The sequence below is a fragment of the Aulonocara stuartgranti genome (assembly GCF_965226115.1).
Source record: "Aulonocara stuartgranti genome assembly, chromosome: 12".
NCBI lineage: Eukaryota > Metazoa > Chordata > Actinopteri > Cichliformes > Cichlidae > Aulonocara > Aulonocara stuartgranti.
This window is the reverse complement of record NC_138948.1, coordinates 16,666,239-16,689,317: the sequence shown is the minus strand read 5'-3', so window position 1 is coordinate 16,689,317 and position 23,079 is coordinate 16,666,239. Positions and strand designations below refer to the sequence as shown.

Genomic DNA, 23,079 nt, shown 5'->3' with positions numbered 1-23,079 from the left:
TATATGTTTACATTTAAGACATCCCATGAGGTTATTCTCCAACTGTCAACACCAGCAGACCCAAACCCAATCCAGTCAGTAATTATGGTCAAAACATACTCATTAGGTGTCTTCCTGTTCAAACAACGTTCAACCCCAACCGGGACAGACTGTGTCACGCCTCCCTTTAGCAATAACCAACTGTAATATACCAGAGTGCTGTCATTAGTGAGTGAAACAGTTACACAACTGCGTTGCCTTAACGGCAGGTCTCACCATTCAGATGTTGTACTAGTGTTGCAATCTTGGCAAAGGTAAGGCCCTGAGGAAGTATTTTGGACAAAGCAAGCACCAGTACATCTCCCAAGTTATTCAGCTGACTTTTCTTGGCGACCCTCTCAAAGCTGCAGTCATCCCAGTTGCTCGTGAAACTTTTCCTGCCACACGTTTCCAGTTAACGTTCAATTTAAATGCTTTGATAAAGTTAATCTGTGAGCAGCCAGCTTTCTGTGGTGTACCCTCCTTGTGAAGAGTATCGATAATCATCATCTAAGCAACTGTCAAATCAGCAGTGTTCCCCATGATTGTGGTTGCATTTATTGAACTTTGTGTTCTGGATGTACTCAAACTTGAAACGATCTATTCTGATCATTTGAGGTGCTGATTTTATGATTTTTATGATCTGTAAAAAGCCTTCAAAGTTAAAACAAAAAAAAGGCTTGCAATATGCCATGTTCAGTAAAGAGTTTCTAAATTATGAAAAAACTATGTTCTCATAATATCTTTTTGTTGTTGTTGTTAGATGCACTGGCATGCTAGCTTCACTTAGGACTGTACAGGTTGGACCTTTCAGCTTATAAAGTAACAGAGGTGACAAAATCATAAGATTTTATCTCGTGTCAGCAGTTATGTGGGAAGCAGCGTACTCTGAATCTTCACTGGATGTTTTTCATGTGACTCCCAAAATAATTATCCTTGATCAGATGCAGTAGGCCAAGTCACAGCTATTCATTTCATGCAAGTTTATAGTGGTAAGATGGCCAATAGGAGCAGACAGGATGCAGCTTTTAGCTAAGAAAAGCAATGTGTTGTATGAGAGTTACATAATGACACTCAACTACAGTGCATTTTATTTTCATGATTCATCCACAAAAGCCAATAATTCCCTACATCTTCCTCCTTTAAAAACTTGAGTGTTGTTGTATCAAAGTGCAAAGTTAAAAGACACACGTTTTAAAAAAGAAACATTTATTGTCTAGACATTTCAATCATTTTAGACCCACTAGCATTAAGATCACTTAGTAGTTCTCCCGATTAGACGTTTCTGCTTCATGTAAAAGACGTACAAAAAGTTTGTTTCTAAAGCAAATCTGGTAAGAAAAAAAGAACATATGTACATTTATACAAACAGAAACAGATTTAAGAACAAGCTAAGCACAAGGTCGTGAAATTAATGAGCTGAAGCTAACCGACTCCTTCCTGAAGCTGAAGCGCGACTGCACCTTCTCTACCCTCGTCCTTAAGACGACGGTGAAAAATAACGATTTAATCTTTTCTTTAAAAAGTGACATCACATGTTTCATTTCAAAGCTAAACTTTGACCTAGTGTCCAAATTCAGAAATACAAGGTAAAGAAAGTATATAGCAAAAAAAAAAAAAAAAAAAAAGTAATTTATTTAGTGAGTATAATCAGGAGAAGTTTTGTTTTGTTTTTTTACCCATCCTAGTCACTTATGATTTTCCAAATACAAGAACATTAAATTACATGTTAAGCCTTAATTTGTTCCCATCCAGGAAATATAATCATCGATTCATACAATAAGACATGACGTGTTTCAAAGATTGGTAAAGGCAGGGTGGGGGTGACTTACAGCGGTAAAGACATGGTGATTCTGTGACATCATTTCAGATCCATTGAGCAAAGCCCTTTCCGACATGCATTTCTTTCCTTTAATCACACAGCTTCATGTCTGAATGCACGAAGCAGCCTGTCACACTAGAATGGAGCCGGAAACACTGAAGTGTCACTTTCAACACAGAACAAAGTCTATTTGTCATGCCACTGTATTAACGGATGCACAAAAACTACTGCTCTCTCTCTCTCTCTCTCTCACACACACACACACACACACACACACACACACACACACACACACACACACACACACACCTTTCAGTGACTGACAGGGAGTTTTAAACATCCAAATGTAACCACACTAGAGTTAACACTGCCAGTGCAATAAATCTTTTGCACGTATTGCAAAACTCAAATCGGACATCTGCATATATCACGTCTGAATGAATTCGTGTTTACTTTACCACTGCCCACACCCTACAAGTCAAAGAACATAAACCCCAAATATTTTTTTTAAAGTCATTATACTCACTTCACTACCCCAAAGTAGTCAACCTGGAAGAAACAAAAAGCACTTTACCAGTATGATGAAGCCATGGAGTATGATGTCTGAAAGGGACTTAACTGTGGGGTTACTCTAAGGAAACACCCACCAACATGCACTGATGGCATAGATTACTGCCATATTGTTATTATTGCCATGCCCCTGCCCCTTGCTTTTGTTAGAATAAAGCTCCATCTAAATATTTCTGTCAATATTGTGGAGATTTTACATTTGTGTAGGACAACTTTAGTGTGAAAATATATGAAACCTATGTAATAATAGAATTTGACAATTAGTTAATCAACTTTTTTGAAAACACCAGGTTTTCACTCTTGCTCTCACCTTTTCCCCTTTTCTTTTTTAAAATTAAGATCACAGAAAGAAGGTTTTTCAGAATAACCCAAGTTAAGCATTCTGTAACATATTACCATTTCCTGTTCTTGAAGCTTATCTGGATTGTTATGCTAATTTTTCTTCACATAGCTGAGTGCTTCACTTTTTCCATTTGAAACTGGTATGGATCTTTAAAAAAGAAAACAACAAAAAAAACCCTATCATGTTACATGAGGATCAAATAAACTCATGACAGATGTTCGTGGCAGCATAATGTGAGACAAGTCATCATAGCCTTCAGCGTGTTTTAAAAAAAATGTACCATTTGGACATTTTAAGTAGTTAAGTACAGCGTGTAGGTGGAAAGCTACAACTACAGTGCAGTTAGTGAGGATAGGACTTAAGGTAAAGACAGAGAATGTACTTTTCAGACAGAGTAGGCGTATCAGAACAGTAAGCTGAGGTTTTAAGGTCAAACAGCCATAGCTAAGAGGAACGAAAGGCTGTGAGCGTCTTCTGAACCAAAATACAAATCAACATATTCTGCATTCACTGTTTGAAAATGTCCCTCCATTCTGTTGTTCCTCTTTTTCTACCATCTTTCCAACATGATGCCAATTCTTGTCCATTCTTCCTTTTCCATTTGTCGTTTTTTTTACACAGTCACCCCGCAGGCCTGAGAGGTTGTCCAAATGTAGTTGTGCTGACATTTAGTGTGTTTCAATATCTGATGTTCAGCAGTGTTGTCTGAAGAGCTCGTTTCAGAGTCCCCTTTGGTCCTTCTCTGATTCGTGTAAATGATCCCAGGTTAGCCCCCAGCAGTAAGCAGATATCTGAATATTTCCTGTGCTTCCATTATCATCCACTTGCTCCAGTTTATTCCCAGCTGAGTTGGAGTCATGTACACAGGCACAACAGATCAGTGCATATACAACATGGGTCTCCTTAATGTGTTTCTCTGAAGGTTTCTAACAGAATAAAGAATGTGCCATCAAGGTCCACCTTATCTGTGGTGTGTTTCTAGAAACACAGAGCATATTGGAAAAAGAAGAAATGTCCCAGCTTTCTTTCCATATATTTAGTAGATGACCTCATAAACAGTGGCCTTCTTGTCCCCTGAACCAGTAACAATGTACTTGTCATCCACAGATATGTCACAGCTTAGTACCGAGGATGATTCTTTAGACTGAGGAAAAAAGAGATAGGGGAGAAAAAAAAAAGTCAGTAATGAAACGTTTTAAAAGAAAACTAGAAAATAAATTCATGTGTGTTTGTATGGAACACAGTGCTTAAAAGTTTTAAAGTTGTGCTTTTAAAATTTACTGAATAGTACTGAAAGTAATATAGGAGCGACTATGAGACTGCGAGGCTTTTACCTCAGTACTCCTATTCAAAGTTTAAGCACATTTTTCTGTATAATTCTCTTTAAACAACCTCCTTTGTTGGACAGCACTGACTGTTTCATAGCATTGACTCAGTTACTGCATGGATGCAAAACAGTGCTAGTGGATTTTGCAGGGTGGTTTATTAAAGCCAATGCAGCAACTTTCGAGGAGCACATTTTGTGTCATTTATGAAAATATATAATACAATGAATGTACTGATCAATTGCCACCAACCTGGAATATGCTCGCCCCATAAGGTGTCCTCCATGCATTCAGTAAGTTGTCCTTTCCTGTGCTCACAAACCATTTGCCTAGTAGAAGAGTAAATACAAGCATGCACAATATAAAAAATGAAAGCACTGTAGAATGGAACATACAACGTACAGACATAACTTCAGTGAAACCACTGGGCTGGGGGTGTCTTCACCTAACAATGGATTCCAAGCCCACGTTTTTTTTTTTTCCACCTCTATTTTGCAGCTCATTTAATATGCAAGTTGCTTACCACAGTAGGCAAACTGCAGGGAGAGCACACAGCTCTCATGTAGATGAAGCTGGTATTTATCCGGTTTGGTTACATGAAGGACCTCAACATTGCTACTCTCCATTCCAACAGCGAGCCATTCTCCTGTCGGACAGTAGCCGAGCGAGAAGATCTGAACACAAGAGAAAATAAATATTAATAAGTCCTGTCAGGATTACAAATTTAACCAACTGATACACACAGATTTTGTTTTAGTGGGGATGCTACTTTAAAATAAAAACTGAAACTTGTGGATTTCTTTTTAAGTAAATGACTGAAATAATGTTCAAATGCCTGTATGATTGTGCACCTGTGATGTAAAGTCATGCTGCTGCAGCTGCCGTCCCTCCCTCAGATCCCAGGAGCGGACTGTGTTATCCAAGCCTCCGGTCCACAGCTTGGTGCCATCATTGGAGATGTCGATACAGCTGGCTCCATCTGTGTGGCCCTGGAACTGCCTGTGGGATACACACATACATTCTCAATTAAATAAAGACGGACATTTTGGAACAAGGCACCAACCATGAGCTGTGCAGGGCAGTTGGTATGCATCACATGTTACCATAGGAGAGTGCTTACAGCATTTCTCATCAGAAGCCACTTTTGTAGTACTAACACTACAGATTGTCTGCCTCTTGGTGCTACAATCATAAAGGTTAAATCAGTCAGGGGCTGAGACTGCAAATTAAAGGTCAAATCTGTTGCTTAGAGGAGATTAGAAAAGCCAAGCAGTGATTGTAGATGTCCTTAACATTTAGCAGAGGCATATATTTATTTGCAGCAATCTTCTGAAGAGTGACAGAAGTAAAAGCATACAGTTATCTTTTACCTAACGAGTGTCTGGTTGTGCAAGTCCCAGACTGCAATGTTTCCATCGCTGCAGCAAGAAAAGCAAACTTTGGAGTCTGGGCTAATTGCCAGAGCGTAGCATGCTGGTGCTGATGATGTTAACTCTGCTTTAATCCTGGGAGTAGGCGTGGCCAAATCCCAGATTGACAACGTGCTTGCCTCGCCTCCCACAATAAGCGTCCGACCATCAGGGAGAAGACGGCAAGACCGGATGTAGTTGTCTCGGTTCTAATTTGGTAGGCACAAAAAAAGTTAATATTTAGTACAATATACAACATTTTATTGTGTTGTATATTCACCACATACATTTCATTCACTATTCTGCAATCTAGAGCACAAATTCTAGTCTGATCATTTCTGACAAACAAGTGTTCCTCAAACTAATACTCAACTATATATTATAAGGCCATTACTGTAGTCCTATCCCGGAAGGAGTATAGTAAGTAAAGCTAATTTTTCATGGGGATTCGACAAATTTGGCCTGTCCAAACAGTCCAATACTTTTTGTTATATGGACTGATCACCATCAAAACACTGCCAAGTGGTCAAACCAAGTCTGGACAGGTAAAAGGGAAGCTGTTGTCACCACACGAATAACACAGACAGGCAGAATAACAACAAATTAGTGTTGTAGAACAGTTTTCTCCGCTATGCATGTTGATGGCAGCTGGCCAGTCTCCCCTCACAGCTTCTATGTTTGGCTTTGTTTTGTGCTCATGTTAATTTCCCTTTTACTTCTGCAAAATAAACTCATTGTTATATGTGGTCTCCTCTTTTGAGCTAGTCCAAAACCCTATTGTGGCAGGAAATATTTTCCACTTCTGCACCTCAACAGGCCTTGCAGCAAAAGTACATTAACTTTTGGGTGGTGCAATTTTGAGAGTCTCAAACTGGTAGGCCTGGGAAGACTTGTTTTGTTAGAATTCATTTGCTGCTACAACTCGCCTTGCTCTTGTGGCGGCTGATTCCTTTGCAAATTATCCCCTAAATTCTAACTTAAGCTATGTATATATAGAAAAATTCTCCTGTGTTTGTAAACTGCTATCCACTTTATGCAAACCATGAGCCAGCTCATAACAATACACCTCACTCACCAGACAGTCTAGCTGGGACACAGGACTCTTGTTTCCTGGGTGACTAATGTCCCACACCTTGACACAGCCCTTTCCTCCTGTGTACACATGTCGGGTGGGGTTACTGATGGTAACGGCACACACCACCTCTCCGTGGTTCAGTGTGTTGATCTGACGGGCATGGCGAGGGATCCCAGGCCCCACCAAAGCATCTGGAGGAAATGGAACTGGCTGCATCTGTCCGTCGGCCGCGACATGAAATGAATAAGCACTGATGACAGAGTGGAAAAAGGATCAAGAAAAAGAAATCATCATTGTCACCATCATCATGGGAATTATAAGACTAATTAGTTTTACAACTATACTTACGGTTTGCCACCAGGGATTCCTGTCAGACTAGGAGGCATTCCAGGAACTCGCATGTGAGGATGAGGATCAAAACCAACCTTTTGGACAGAAAACAGACATTTTATAAGCCCAGGACTAACAAATACCCATGAGAATTGGCAAAATGCTCACAGGTCAATACTAACCTGTGAAAAAGAGCATAAACACTCATGAGCGCAAAGCTAACACATACTCTCAAGCACACATTAAACTGCTTATTCTAAATGACAACTACAAGAGACAGCAAACACACACAGGCAGAGCTGTAGGTATTTGTGACTGCCTCCCACCCCATCCTCATCCAACAAACAAACACACACAGCTGCTAAGTACACAACCTGAGTTGCTATCAAGTGTTGCTCAGACACTGCTGTGTGACTACTAAAGATATTTAAACAGTGTAATGAACACTATGCAAATACAGCAAAGAGTAATGTGGCGAATGTACTGCACATAGGTATGCCATCTGTATAAATACTATCCAAAAGAAAGCAGGGACATGAAGCTTTGCAACTATTCACAATTTAATAGTAGGTTTTTGCTGTTGTTTTGATTCTTGTTTTAAAGTATTCACATTGATTAATGTCACTTTCTTTAAAATAAAATTTCCATTCTTTTGAGTATTTAAATGCCCTTTTAAGTTACAATGCATGACACGGGAAACTACAACATAATGACTATTTCTTTAGAGGGGTGTAAGTTCAATGAATGTGGTAGAGATGAAAATCTGCCTGGAGCAGGTTACAGAGTTTTATGGCTGAGAGGTGACAACAACTGCTGCCCACCTGCTTCAGGTATAATAGCAAAGAGAAAGGCACAGTTGAAAAGTTTCATGTGAAGGGAGCAGAACTCAAAAATGCACTCTGTTCTTTTCACACACATTCACTGACATGAAAATTCATAAAACTAAAGAATCCAGAAGTGCAAACCTGACACCAGGCTAACATAACTCTAGCATCTGAGTTTCTGCCAAAGTTCTATCTTGGCATGCAATCCATAGACATACACAGATTTAAAGGGTCACCTCATTTTATCACGTTAGTCTTGTTCTTCTACTCACCATTGGTGACCGCCCGTATGCGGCCACTGCAGCTGCCGCTGCAGCACTCATCTGAGGTGACATGTTGTGCAGCCCAGCAGCATAGGCTGCAGCTCCAGCTGCACCAGCTAGCTCCCCGTTCATTCCTGCTGTGTGGGGCAACATGCCAAATGCACCTGGATATGGACCTGGTACAGCCAGGGGAGTTCGCAAACCTGCAGCTGGAAACAAGCACAAGAGGATTAATTAGTTAATGTCTAAGAATGCAAGTCTACGTCTTTTCACCATGCACTTACCAGACATTACTGCCAACGCTTGACTAGACTATCATGTAAAAGCAACTTAAGCCTAGGTAAACTGAGATTTCTAACCAGATATCTTGCAGTCACACTTCATATTAAGCTGTCTCTAGGATAAGGTTTTAAATATCTTCCATGAAACTGACTGAACGAGCAGACTTCTGCCTGAAGCAAGCAAACTCATTTTATTTGCCTCTAACAGAAAACTACATCATTTTTATAACCATTTATTAAGTAGTAAGTTTAAATGACCTACTAGGTGGATGTGGTATTTCCATTGAGGGGGGTTTTGAAAGATTTGGTCGGATTCCAGGTGTGGAGCTGGGCCCGGGGGTGGAGTCACCTCTAGGCGTGGGTGTGCTTGACTTCAGCCCAGGTGTACCTGCCTTATCTCGCTGCCAAACACCAAGGAATAATTATAAATATACAATAAATAAATAAATCACTCCATTTACTGGGTTTATTTATATAAAACAAATAAGTTTTTCTTTTCCATTCCTACCATTGCCATCTCTTTAGACTTTAAGGAGGAGGAGCTGGCTGATGATGCAGTAGAGGCTGGACTACAGGGGTCTTTCTTGAGAAGACGCGCTTTATCCAAACCATTTTCTCTAGGAGAAGGAAGAGGTGTGCCACGAGGGGAGGCTGGATCCTGGTGAAGTAACAAGAATTCTGTTAACTATTTGGGAGTTCAACTTAATACAATCCTTGAAAGAAGAAGACCACAGACGCCTGAATATGATGCACATCTTAAAAATGGACCATTGATGTAATGTAATTTAAGCATGTACCAGACAGCACAAAAACTAACATTTATAAAATATATTCAAATGTACTGACCTCATTTGAGACATCCACCACCAAATTGTCATCACTTTTCTCTGCGTCACTATCCTAGGGAAGAGGATCAGTTAGATAATCAAATTAGTCCATTGACTGGCTGTATAACTAATAAAATATGTTCAAATGAATGAAGACATTCCTTTTCCTTTGTCACGTTACATTAAAGACACAGGTACCAGAGAGATTCCTTACATAGTGACTTGAGTCCTTGTCATCCACCTTTCGCTTTTTGGTGTCATTTGAGAAGTCAGGTCCGTTGCGTCGCTTATCTGAATTCCTAAGACTTTCTGGCAGCAATGAGTTACTCTGCGAATGAAAGCAACGAGGAGGATGAGAAGGGCAGAACACTGCCGTTCATAAAAATATGAAAAAGAAAAAGGACAATTTGGAGGATAAAGACAAATTTTGCCATTTACGGTTCTGATTTCACTCAGTTGTGTATGCATCCTGCATGAGCTCACTAAAGTGTCTGATCCGTCTACCACTAATTACAAGAGCTATTCAGCTATGTAGAGCAGGTTAGAAAAACATACTCCTACTTGCAAATAGGTTAATAGTTCACAGAAGCATGAATTAAGCAGCACTAACACTTAAACAGCAACCTCTTTTCTCACTTGACCAAAGCCCGTCACAGCCACACACAAACACATGCCTCTGAAGTTGATGATTACATTAAGTGGCTCTCAAAATCTATCAGTGCTCCCTCTCCTGGCTCTGACAAGCTGCACTGGCTGTACTGAGAGTGTGGGTGAGAGTGTGTGTGTTTGTGTGCACAGTGTGTAATTGACTGTGAAAGCCTGTGTGTACGAACAAGTGTGTAACAGACTGTGAGTGTGTATTGCTTGCATAACACTCCTGTGTCCCTGCGTCCCAAGACTACACATACACACAGAGCTGCCTCCCCCTGGCCTCCTGACCAATGGATCCTTTAATGGATTAAAGCTTCATGTTGAGTCCATTATAGTCTCAACCTGTCAATGAAATGTGCATCCAACATACACAAACACATGCGCATGCACAAATCAAGCAAGGGAGTGAGTGCTTGGGCTTTGAGGGGGGAAAAGGGTAAATGAAGGAGGAATGGAGGGAGGGTGTGAGAGTGTGGAGGAAAAGAAAGGGTGACAAGAGACGAGGGACGGAAAAGAGTTTCGGGGGGGGGGGGGGATCTGTATTCTGCCAAAGGCCCCTTCCTTCATACCCCCCCAAACCTCCTTTCCTCCCCTCCTCTCTTTATTGAAAGGTTTTAGTGAGCTGAGCACAGAAGCACTGACCCGCAAAACGTAAGCAATTTCCCCCCTCCCTCACTCTCTGTTCGCTTTTAGCATGGTGCCTCTCTCTCCCATCTCTGAAATACACACATATACACACGATGTCACATGACTGCTGGTCCCTCACCCCCCACTCTTCCCCAAGCCCTCCCCTCTCAGTGGTGATGATATTAAACACAATGAGAGTCTTTAAGCGCGGGATAAGGGGCGGTGGGAGGGGGAGAAGGGGGTAATCTGCTCACTGAGGTGTTAAATAGGCACAACAATGCAGGCTAGGGTTGAGAAGTGTGTGTGTATGAAAAATGTGTGTGTGTCTGTGTGTGACCATGCTAAAAAGCTCATTTGGAGGAGAAAGGAAACCTAAGTTCAGAGCAGATCTAGGGCAGAACTAAAGAGGCAGGCCAAAGCCCTACCCAAAGAAATCCCACCACCCCTGCAGACACAGACACACACAGAGACACGGACACACACACACACAAGCTGAGAGTCAAAATGCACAACTTAAAAAGGTAAAAGCTACCTGGGTGTGAAACAGCACTAAAAACTACAAGGTGCTTTTATTCATAATGACATGTCATAAATTTTATTGATCCCTCAGGGGGAGTTACATAATAAAAGCAATTTCCATATAATGGGGACACACACACACACACACAGCAACAGGTGACATCTACTCGCATTATGAAATTCTGTCCTACAGCATTTGGATGGATTTGACATCAACCTTTAGCTACTGCATTTTCAATTAAGCCCTACACCTTCTAAGAACTGTATGAGTGGCCAAAAATAACCTTTTATATAAGTGCATTAGTAAAAACCAAGCAATTAGCATATCTCTTGAAATTATATAAATTAAATATGTATAATTAATGTGTGTGTAAATTTGCATTTGACCATGTTTAGGAGCAGTTTACTTACTCACAGCTATCTATTAACTAGAAGAACAAAGCAAATTTCCCGTAAACCTAAACTATCCCTCAAACAAAAGTAAGACAATAGTAGCTCACCAGAGCAGTAAACATTGCTGCAGAAAGAGGAAGTACTTACTGTGCTGGGCTCTCGCTCTGTTGTCATTGGAAAAGCATGTGTGTGGTTGAGGTCACGGGGGGTTTACCAGAGCAGAAAAAAAACCAAACAGATAAGGGAAGAAGAATGAGTTCAAACAGACTTCATTGCAACACAACTCATACATAAACAACCCCTTTCTATCAGAAGTGTTTCTGTGCTGGAAGGTGCGTCTCCTTACCTCTCAGGTGTTCAGGTCCTGCAGGGTGAGAGTCTTGTCCAGACATGTGAGGTTTTTTCTCACCACTCTCTTTTCCTGCCAGATGAGGAGGAACAGCTCCGAGTGCTCCTGACAGAGCCAGAAGACTAGCTGAACCACCCAGCTGAGAAGGATGGAGGCCAGCAGGGTGAGGAGTGAGGGGCACAGGAGCACCACCATGGTTATGGGACAAGTGCTGCTGCTTTAAGAGAGGGGAAGGGGAAAAAAACAGAAGGCGAAAGAGGTGGTTAGTTGGGAAAAACATTTTTAAAAAAGTGACCTGCTACAAAGAGGCACCAGTCCATTTTTATTTAGTCTGTGGTATACACAGCTGGACCTGTAACAGACAGGTCAGACAGATGAATAAAAAGCAGTTTAAAAGAACCACACCTATGTGGGTATGGCTTAATTCAGCAGTTGAGATGTAGTGCAGTACATCACAATCATGGCTAAAACAAAAAACAAAAAAAAACAGAGAAGTTGAGTTCAACGAGAAGTCTCAAATTTCATAATACAACTACCATAAATGTTTAAAGCATCAGTATCTGACACCAAAAACCCAACATAAAAGCAAGCCAAAAACAGCTAAAACTTAACAATGCTCTGTAACCTAATCAAAAGAGACTTCTGTCCCTATTAAAGTCTTCAACAGATGGGACAGTTTCTCCACTGTCTGGGGTTTACACCACCTCAACAAGCTGCTGCGCTCTACAAGGTGGTGAACACAGCCTCTCCCCCCTACACACATCCTCCTCCCTCTAAGGTCAAACACTGAACAATACTGACAGCTGGGATCACAGCCCAAACCCTGAGGATGTGGAGGGGGTAGGAGGGAGGAATGACGAGAGCCCCAGCTGCTGCTTGCACTGTCAGATCTTGTGAGAGAGTGAGGCGACTGAGCAGAGAGGGGAGGAGAGAAGGAGAGAAGAGGGTCAGAGAGACAGAGAGAGAGGGAGAGCCAGTTTGGCTGGCAGCCCTGCTCTCTCTTTCACACCAAATCAGGCGCTCGTCTGAGCGTGAAATGCCTTTGTGTTCCAAAACATCATTATTGCCTCCTCAGACAGTAGCTGCGGGAATCCAAGCTCACTGATTCGCCGCAGGGAGGGGAGGAGGAAGGAGGGAGAGAAGAAGGAAAGGTGGGGCACAGGAGGCGACTCGGCGGGGGTGGAAGCAGTGCTGAAGGTCAAACCGACTTTTATCTCACCTAATTGACGCACCCACCCCCATCTCACTTTGGATCCCCCGCCTCCTTTTACCTCTCCATCTATCCTTTGCTCCCTGCATCCTCCCCCAAAGAATGGAGGTAAAACAACAAAACAGTCTTTTAGCATCAACCCCCATGCCTGCCTGCGCTCACACACTCAATTTCCAGAGTTAGCTCGCCTGCCAAACAATCAAACATAAACACACCCACACGTCACACTTGATCACACTTAACATGCATACGCATAGTCTAGATAAACAAGGCAGGCACACACATCCTCACTCAACCATCCTACCTCTGCCTGTTGTTTTCTGGGGATAACAGAAAAGCATGCTCTGCTACACACAAACGCACACACACACACAAACAGATGCAAAGCACACACACGCACGCACACGGATACACAAACAGGACCCCTGATGGGAGTAAATGGAGGGGAAGTATTGGTAGAGGCAAGGGGAGCCTGGTTTGTCATGGGATGTTAGTGTGAACTGGTGTGTCTGCGTGCATTTGTGTGGGATGTGCATGCGTGTGTGTGTGTGTGAGAGTGTGAAGGTAGGGGCAACATGCTTCATTACGCTCATTTAACTCACAAACGGGGTGAATGACAGGCTGGCGTGGGAGACGAGAGGAGATGGGAAGGGGGGGGGTGTAAGGGCAACGCTGTGACCCCCCCTTTTACAAACACAAAAATCCTGCAATTAAGACTCAAACAGCAACTGCCAAATCCACCTCTCACACCAATCAGACACTAACAGAGACCCCCATCAGTTCACGCCAACTAACAAGCCCACCCCACATCACACCAAGCCCTCTCCAGACCCCTCCTCTTTCCCACATTCCCCTTGAACCAAAACCCATAGCGTCTCCTCCAGCCAGTCAAGCCCCTATGGCTCCTATAAGTCCGAGTAATAATGGTTCTCTAATCCCACCCAAAGAGTCATCACCACCAACAGCTAGACTCTCCATCTCCGTTTTACGTTGAGCATCACTGTCAAACCTCAAGGAAAAAAACTACTTTTTACTCTTAGTGTGCCAAATCATTTTCTACTTAAGTATGAATAGCTGGTCATGCCCCATCAGTCTTCCAAGTCTGTCAACATCTTTTCAATAAACACCTTTCATAATTCCTGAAGCATATCCTCTTTGTCAACTTACTCATAACGAAAGAGTCCAGTTCTATCAATCAAAATCAAAACCATAGTCTCAAAAGAGAAAACATATTTGCACAAGGGTTAATTTTCTTTCATTTCCCATAAAAATCACTCATATGCCCTACATCTAATTCTACAGTCTAAGTCCAGTGTTGGGTTATATCCTTGAGTTAAGTCTGGTGACGAAGGAATAAGGAATCTCATTTAAAAAAAAACAAAAAAAACAAAAAAAAAAAAACCACACAGTCTCAGGCATATTCCTAAAACTTTATATAGATATCTGTTATGATTTGGTAGCAGTTCTCAGGGTTTTAACTGAAATGAGAAGAGAGAAAAAAAAAGACAAGACAGGTGACCAAAATGAGGACTTTTACCTTGTGTTTGACTTTGACCCATTTGTGTTTGAGTAAACAGTAAGATGTGTATTTACAATCCGTTTTTACTATGTAAACAGTACAAATTGTTTCTTCAAATAGAACACAGACCTTTGATGACACAACAAGACTGTGGAAAATGTGGCTTCTATGTTAATCATTAAATGGTGCATATGCAATGTATTAGGTAATTTGCTATACTAATGTCCATGTCCTTATTATGGTTGCCCCCTAGGCAGCGACTAACACTAGTCATACTTACTATGTTAATTACACACAAAGAACAACAAGAACAAACAAAGAAGATTACTGTGGTAGCCAACAACAACCTGAGAACTGAAATAATTTTATTACCAGAGCAAAATCAAACTGTGTTCCAAACTTGTTTGTGTAGGGAAAGAAATATTTCCTATGGAGTAAACACACACACTGCGATAGTTAATGCAAAGAGAAATTAAAGGAATACACACTGTAGGTGGAAGACCGGGCAGTCCACGTACCCCGATGACAGCATTGAGCTCTGCCATGGTCACCTGTTTGGCTCGCTCCACAGCCTGAACCACCTGCTGCTGATGCTGTAAAACAAAGATGCACAAACGTTTGCCAAAGCCTGAGAGTAATGGCAGATTTACCAGTAAAATTAGAGTGTATAAATGGGATACAAAGCACAGTCTGTAGCTCTAAGTCACACATACTTACCTCCTGTGAGAGGAAGGGAATGACTTGTGCACAGATGGTGTTTAGTCTCTTGGCAATCTCAGTCTGATGAAGTAAGAGACACACACAGATAGAAAGAGACTTAATTGTTGATAACATAATTACATTCATTTAGAAAAGACATCTGTTCAGTAACACCAATAGAGCAATAAACGTGCACACACACACACAAACACACACACATACACACACACAAGAAAGTGCTGCCACCACAGCAAGCAAGCAAAATACCCCCCCCCCCCCCCCAAAAAAAAAACCCTACCAGACAATGATACCGATGACACTCATCGACTTCTGTCCACACAGAAATCCAGTGTGTGCCATTTTCAGCACACACAGTGTAATGAGATTTTCCTCTCTAATTATAATTGTGGGCTCAGCTCAGGTTTCTCTCTTACCCGTTCTATTTCTTTTGCTCCCTCTCCGCCTGTCCTCTGTGTTCTTGTCCCCCTTCCCATCAGCACTTCAACATAATCTCATCAACTACTAACTTGGTTTGCTCTCCCTCGGTATCCATGCCAACACATCCGCCTGCCCCTTAAACCCCCGGAGGTGGTTACAATTGGCTGAAACCAGATACCCCCGTGGTGGCATCAAATCAGATAAGGGGACTCATATTACACATCATCCAATCAAATTGATACGAGGACGACCAGAGTGAAGTGGGAATCAGGGACCATGAAAGGTAGTAATGGCTCAGACGACACACACATAAATATATAGATACATAGAAACATGCATCATATCACCCTGTATTATTGTTGGGTGAATACTCAGGAAAAATGCGATGGTTGTCGTCACCGAAACAACAAATGGTTTTATGGAAACTTTTCAAAACTCAGCCAAAATTAAGTCATCAAGCTAGAAAGAAATGTAATATCCCACAGCACAAAGCAACCACCTGTGTGGGTTTAACTAACCCAAAAATGACTTCCCTTGCTATGCAACTGTTATATGTCCTGTTGACTCACTTTACAGTAATAGCAAACAAGTAACTGTTCAAGAATTCATTGCCCTAATCTCCCATCTACATATAATTAATTTAACCTGACAATCTGCTATTGTTTACAAATTAGAAATTTGAAGAAATGGCCACAAAATCAGGGGATTAAAGCTATTACAGATCATCCAGAGAGTGATGGTAAAGCTAACATAGGCAAAACCTTTTTTATGCTGTCACCGAGCAAAAATTCAAGACTAATCTATGAGTAAAGTGTAATCAAAATGGTCCGAGAGGAAACCTGACTTCTGCATGTTCTCTTGGCTGTTTTAAAACTGTGAAAAAATGCAGAGAGGAAGACTTTGGGAAAACGCTTATATTTTTAAGAATAAAGGAGCTCCTGTTGGCTGTTCTACAAATGCAGATGTACATGAATGTCCCTTCAGATGGAAACCCTGATTGAGTCATGGGAAATCCCACTGGGAAACTTGCTCTTCAATCACTGGCATGAACTGGCCGCACAAAAAGGAAGATGGTCTTGTCAAACAAAGAGTCTAAAAGGGAGACAGCCAATAAACATATTAAAGCATGGTGTATGTTTCTTTTACAAGTTGGAGGATCGCTCATTAGGTAAAGGGGAGTGTTAGTAAGGTTACACACCTAGCTAATGGCATGGTAAGTTCCCAGACATCAGCAACTGTTTGAAGGAGACATCAATATACAATATGTTATAGAGTTTTATTACCCGATGAAGGTACATCACAGCACGACCGTTTTGGAAGCATGACTGTCTGTTAAAACTTCATCTCAGTCCTTCCACTAGTCACTAAGATATTTCAGCCTGGGCCAAAGTCCAAAGGCTGACAGGCACTGCCATCTCTAAAACTTTAAAACCATGGCGTTGCTGCTCTAAATTATTTAATGATTTTAATGGGTCTGACAGCTCCTGAAAAACTGAAGTGGAGACGTCCTCTTTAGCTGGAGCATACTTGCGCTCAATTAGATGTCTCTGTCACGCACACACCTGTCAGCTCGCCAAACAGCCACAGTTCAGCCAATTATGTACTTGGATGAGCTAAATCAAGTGCTACCATTTTCACAATGAGTCTTGAACTACACACATAACTGCTTCAAAAATAATAGTACTTTCAGTTATATTTATAAAAATTATGAATATATTTATAAAGTAACACAACATACATCTTGACAAGTCAACAAATGATACTCCCCAGACAAATTTAAATAAGGTGGTTGAATAAATACTCCACGTAAAAGTAAGCAAAGTCAGAACAAATAGACGTAAGTATATATGGAACAGCTTCCCTCTGAGAAAACTAAACACCGAACAACTGACTCTTTATCCAGAATCAAAAGACATGTTAAGCCTTCAGAGTACGCATACCTCCGTGTCATAACTACATGAGCTCAGCAGCTTTGCCACAGTTTTAACATTGCTGTCTGTGTATGTGCACCTGATGGCTACAGGACACTTTCGACAAATAAGAAAGGGGGATCTTAAAAACCTGTATTCTGTCCAGTTTTAAAGTTTCAGACTTTCCTGTACTGCCAAAGTGCGTCAAAAATAACCAAGTCATTCCATACCAAGAAATTTTGAAATGAAAAGCTATTTCTGGCATACTATGTATATCCATTCTCAGAATTATGAGTTGTAAGCCTATAATTAGCTTTGTATACAGGGTCAATCATTAGGCTGCCTGAGAATAGTGTGACCAGATACTAGGGCAACCCAGCAAACCTAAGTCGAGAGACAAAGTCAAATGCTCAAATTTCCCAGGCTGCAGCCAAGACTTACAAGTTCATGGTGTTGGCCTCAAAAGTTTCTCCTCTCACTCACTTTGAACAGGGTAACGTTATATGTTATCTAACTGAATTATATTTGCTTGTGGGGAAAAGCTGCAAAAAGTTTTCAGGCAGCAGCTCAGGTGCTAACCAATCAAATTATGTTATGCAAATGTCCTGAGAGAGCAGAATGAAGATTGAGTACTCTGTCATTCATTTGAACTTTAGCAATAATCTCCAGAAAACAAACTAGACTTCTATCAGTGGAGGGACGAAGACTGTTTTGTGATTTTTGGCAATATTTATGATGAAAATGATCAAGTTAGAAGCAACAAAACATGTTTCTTTTTCCTCTACTTGGTGCCCAGCCTTTGTATAGGTGGTACAAAGGAAGGGAAATAAAGTATTGTTGTGTGCACTAAAGGAAAAAGCAATGTGACTGTGATATTACTAAACCTAAATGTCAAAACTGAAAGCTGAATATCCACCCAATAATCAAATATTAGTGTCCAGCTCGACCAGTTCTCTTGTATATGTATATGAGTATAGGGAGACCCAACCAGCTACACTAAGCTCATAACTGCTAATCAAAGCTTTCTTTGCTTGCTTTGTGATTTTACACAATATGATCTGTTGTTACTCTACTACGCCTCTCCCCCAACATTGAGACATGTCTAATGTCAAGCATAAAAAAGTAACAAAATCCACAAAAACTCACAGCCCGTGCATCCAAACCCTTAAATTAACATTTCTATATAGTGAATGAATCGAACAATGACTCATAACTGAGACAGTGGGTGAACAGAAGTTGAGGATGCAGAGACAAGATGCAAGCATACACAGAAAATGTGCGAACAGAGAAGCAGCTTCCCATTACACATATAATTGGAGCATTATGCACCCCCCACAAACGTACATCCTCAGCAGGAGGTGAGTTGTTAGTCTATATCCTCCATACCCCCACCCACCCACAGAAGCTTGTTGCTCTGACAACTGCAGTCCCAAGCTAATGACCTCCCCTGGAGCTTTAGTGAGTGTAACTGTGTGTTTATGTGTGTGTGTGGACAATAGGAAGAGATGCATCTCCCTTACAATGAAAGAGCAGTAGCTTCACATGGACATAAAATGAAAGAGGAGCCAAAGAAGGGGGAATTTGGGGTGGGGGGTGGTTTGTAGCAAAAAGGAAGAAGAGATCCCATAACTGTTATTGGAGAGCAGAGGAAGGCAGAAAGAAAAGAAGAGGACTTGGGGTATAAAAAGGGAGAATAACACAAGAGGAGAAGGAAGGGGAAGGAGTGTGAGAGAGGCGGAGAAGTATCCCCACTCTTCACTGAAGCATCCAGCCAATCCACCTCCAATTTCCTCTGGTCTGACTGGTCGATAGCTGTGGTAATTACTGGTAAACGCTCTGAGCCCTGCACCACTCCTGTGGGGAAATGTGTGTTTGTGTGTAGCGAGAGGGTGAGTTTTTCCCTGCTCATCATCCACATGTCTACACACTTAAAAGAAAATTTTTAACTTTCACTGTCTGTGTACATATGTATATGCATCAACAAGTTCTGTGCTTGTGTTCACTCTACCGTCTGTGAACTGAAACTGTCACTATCGTCGCGTTTTTGCATACATTACTTAGAGCTATGCAAAGTGCCCTTGCCTTTCTGCATGTGCATGTACACTGATTGGGTAATTGCCCTTGTTATTGTGCGCTTCATGTTTGAGTCTGCCTCGTTACTGTGTTAACCTCCCAACTTCAAAAAAGGGAGAGCTCCACTGTATCTCCTCCGTCTGCCTCACCGTGATCGATTCCTCTGCCCTCACCAGCCCTACCCCTCTAATGTAATAAAGCAGGCCGCTCCCCTAGACAGCACCAATCAATCTACAGAGCCATTCATCCTGCCTCTGGGCTCAGCCGGCCGGCCCTAACTGGGGAAATGGAGACAGAGCCCCATCGATCACAAATAAACACACATCCACACACACATATACAAGCATACAGTAAAAGAGAGACACACACACACACAAATGCACTCGTGCACACGCAAGGACACGTCAACAGGCCCACACTCCACATACATCAAAATCCATCCATGAGAGGAAGAGAGATAAACAAGAAGACCGACAGAGTAGACGAGCAGCCATACCTGTTTGTGCATTTCAATGTTGAGGCCATACGACATCTCATAGTACTGGGGGAGGGGAGGGAGGCAAAGAGTGAGAGGGTTAGAGGGGGTGAAACAAATCCTAAACCCCTGAAAGAAAAAGCCTGAATAACTTAAACAATAATTAGCTACACTGTAGATGTCTTTGAGGATATTTGCAGATCTTTTTAAATGAAGTGTTCCACAAAAAGGTCAAACTACTTTGAAAGTCAAAACATGCAAGTCAAATGCTTTTTAACTTGAACATGAGGCAATGCAACATGCTCGCAAACAATCTGAACTGAACAGCATTCGTGTCCATGTTATGTTTGTTTCTGTGCTAGATTAGAAGCTTTTGACACACAGCCACATTGCTTTGTGTAAAAGAGGTAAAACTTCAGTGATTTAAGGTGAAAAGTAAGCTCTCATGTATATTTTATTTTCTGAAACAGTGAAACACATTTTAAATCAACATGAAAAGTCGTAACAGCACAGCATCTTTACGCAGTAAAAGCAGGTGACACTTGCATGTTGCTCTTCCTCTTCCCTTCATTTAGTATTTAACAATACATATATTTTGTATTACGAGTCTTCAGATAGGAATTTGTATTCTGCTTTATAAGATATGGACAACTTTCTCCTCTAGGAAACTTTAGAACTCAGGCATGTGATGTGTGACCCTGCAGGGCAAATGAATTGAGTATAGGGAGCTCACCATGACGTAGTGCCTCTGCATCTCTGTTTTTTCACTGGCCAGCTTCTCACACTCCAGTTTGAGACTTTAAAAAAAAAACAACAAGAAATGCAATACACCATTTACTTTGAGTGGGACTCAACATTTCAAGTTAAACTAATCAGTTTTCATTCTTTCTCTCACCCCTCTTGCTTGATGATTTAAACACCTTCTAAAACAGACCATGGAGATGTTTTTAAAAGAATTGGTGCAAAAATGGAAAATACAATGATTGTTCCCGTCAAATAATGGGTATATGTTTATGACAATCCTCTTCTTTGAATATGTAAATCAGAAACATTATGTCTGCAGGTCTAGCTTTCACCTGTTGTGAATGACCCGCACTGACAACATCTAGAGCAAAGTTAAAAAAAACAAAAAGAAAAAAAAGAAACACTCACATGTAGTACTTAAGCAAGCCTTTTCCCTACACAGCTACACACACAGGGGAAAATAAGGCGTGATTTATGAAACCCTCAGCCCACACGCCACCCCTCTGGCTCTCACCCATCAAGAAGATGTAGACCTACCGCAGTGCAAGCGCTAACACTGATGCCTGCTTGCATATGTGTGCACTTTTGTATGTGTACGTGAACCTAATCCAGGTTTATGGGTTAGTCTGAAGCCAGGGTTGAGGTTTTGTTCATTATGGTTATGAGGATGACTGTGGTTAGGGTGAAGTTTAGTGTTGGGAGGGCAGATGACAATAGAGGAAAATGTGAATTGAGTGTTTGTGTTATCCACCTGTGGTACTGTGCCTGAAGAAACTGAAACTCCTCCTTGATGCGGTCCAGTGACTCTGGGATGGTGAACTTGAAGGGCTGGCCTGGAGCCTGGTGGGGCGTCTGGCGCGTGCGCGCGCGCGCAAACACACACACACACACACAGACGGATTACCAACATCACACTGGTACATTACTTACACATTATTGGTTACATTATGAATCTGGTACTTTTCAGCACAAATACAATATCAACAACTTCGAAATATTAGTCGTTCTTTAAAAAAAAAAAAAAAAACACAAAAAGCTAAAACGCAGTATAATCAATCCCACTGTAGAGCCCAATTAGTTAGAGGACTGAGCTTAATATAAACACACAGGCAGCCCGGAGGGGCGGGTCATATAACGAGGTAATGTTACCCGGTTAGCCCGGTGAAATGAGCGTCTGTTAATGCACAAAGAGCGTCTTACCGGGTGTCGCCCCTGGGGAAACATTGTTATCTCCGGGAGGATGAAACTGTTTCTTTCTTAAAACCCCGTCAAAGTGGGATCAAATGGGGATGAAAAGTAAGGTTGTGGGAAGCTCCCAATCACGGAGAGGAATCCATCCGCCGTTGTTATTAGGACCCCCGGTCGTTAATTACAAAAAAGCACCGCTTGTCCGCTTCGTCTGGGTTCACCGACCGTTTAACGTGAATTTCCGCTTCTCCCTGTCTCTCGGTCGTCTGTCCTCCGCTCCACAGGCAGCGCGACCGTAAATCAACCGGAAAAACACGGGAAACGGCTCATTAGTTGAAAGCAGCTGAAGGGGGAGGGAAGAGAAGGGCAGGAGAGCCAGGTGAGAAATGAAGAAAAAAAAATAGGGCTGGAGCCACCTTCGCCACTCCGGCGTTTGTTTTGTGTGCGAACTGATGTATTCCGAGTACGGAGGGCCGACCAAACAAACAAACAAGATAAAATCAACCCCGTAGATCCTCAACAGACAGCCGCAAACTGCCGGCGCTCAGTCAGAGCATCAGAAACAAATCCACACAAGTTAATTGTAGAGAAGAGTTCCCACTTGACTCGCCGCAGTCGCTGGCTGGCGGTTGAACGGTCAACAAATACAGAAATATTTACTTCCTCGATCAGTGTGGAAGCAAGCCTTGCCTCCAAAATAGATTTCTCGTTTTTAAGACAAAAGATAAAAAACGAGGAAATATATCGTTAATTTTGATAACAACAACTCCCACAGCGGCGGGAACTGTTCACGGTCTTGCTCTGCTTTACCTCAATGGCAACTTTCTCACGCGGTTTCACGCTCACCCAGCTAACCGAAACTATAGGCCAGCCCACAAAACGCCTCCGAACCAATCAAAGTCTCCGCTCCACGTGGGGACAATAATGTGGGTTATGAAACTGGCCAATGGTCTCTCTGCGAAGTTCCTCGATTCCGTTGACCTCGTTGAGCTACGCAGATTTTGACCAATCAGCGCGTCGCAAGGAGCTGCCACTTCGGAAGCGCGCAGGGCGGGCAGTGCGGTGGGGAAAAAGGCAAGTCTCAGCTGTCAATCAAAGTAACGTGGGTTCCAAGAGCAGAGCTGTAAATGTGCGCGTCCACACATACACACACACGCACACATTAACAAGCACACGCAGGCACACACTCAAACAGAA

At 41.9% G+C, this 23,079-nt stretch overlaps 1 protein-coding gene across 5 annotated transcripts; it reads right to left on the bottom strand.

Moving 5' to 3' along the window:
- Positions 1-1,210: 1,210 nt before the first annotated feature.
- LOC309718406 (transducin-like enhancer protein 1) lies at positions 1,211-22,919 on the bottom strand. 5 transcript variants are annotated; one of them, XM_082553601.1, is made up of 20 exons: positions 21,895-22,919; positions 21,446-21,546; positions 20,684-20,747; positions 19,972-20,016; positions 15,073-15,135; positions 14,844-14,948; positions 11,624-11,843; positions 11,425-11,441; positions 9,302-9,415; positions 9,107-9,160; positions 8,769-8,918; positions 8,523-8,661; positions 7,989-8,188; positions 6,911-6,987; positions 6,563-6,812; positions 5,449-5,696; positions 4,930-5,077; positions 4,602-4,752; positions 4,331-4,407; positions 1,211-3,897 (listed from the first exon to the last, which is right to left on the bottom strand). In XM_082553601.1, exons 1-20 carry the CDS (start codon positions 21,916-21,918, stop codon positions 3,790-3,792), a joined length of 2,355 nt encoding a protein of 784 aa, XP_082409727.1. In that variant the 5' UTR covers positions 21,919-22,919; the 3' UTR covers positions 1,211-3,789. The 5 variants fall into 5 exon arrangements, with proteins under 5 accessions (XP_082409727.1, XP_082409730.1, XP_082409731.1 ...); XM_082553604.1 differs by having other exon boundaries at positions 14,874-14,948; XM_082553605.1 differs by having other exon boundaries at positions 11,624-11,840; positions 14,874-14,948.
- Between the last annotated feature and the right edge of the window lie 160 nt (positions 22,920-23,079).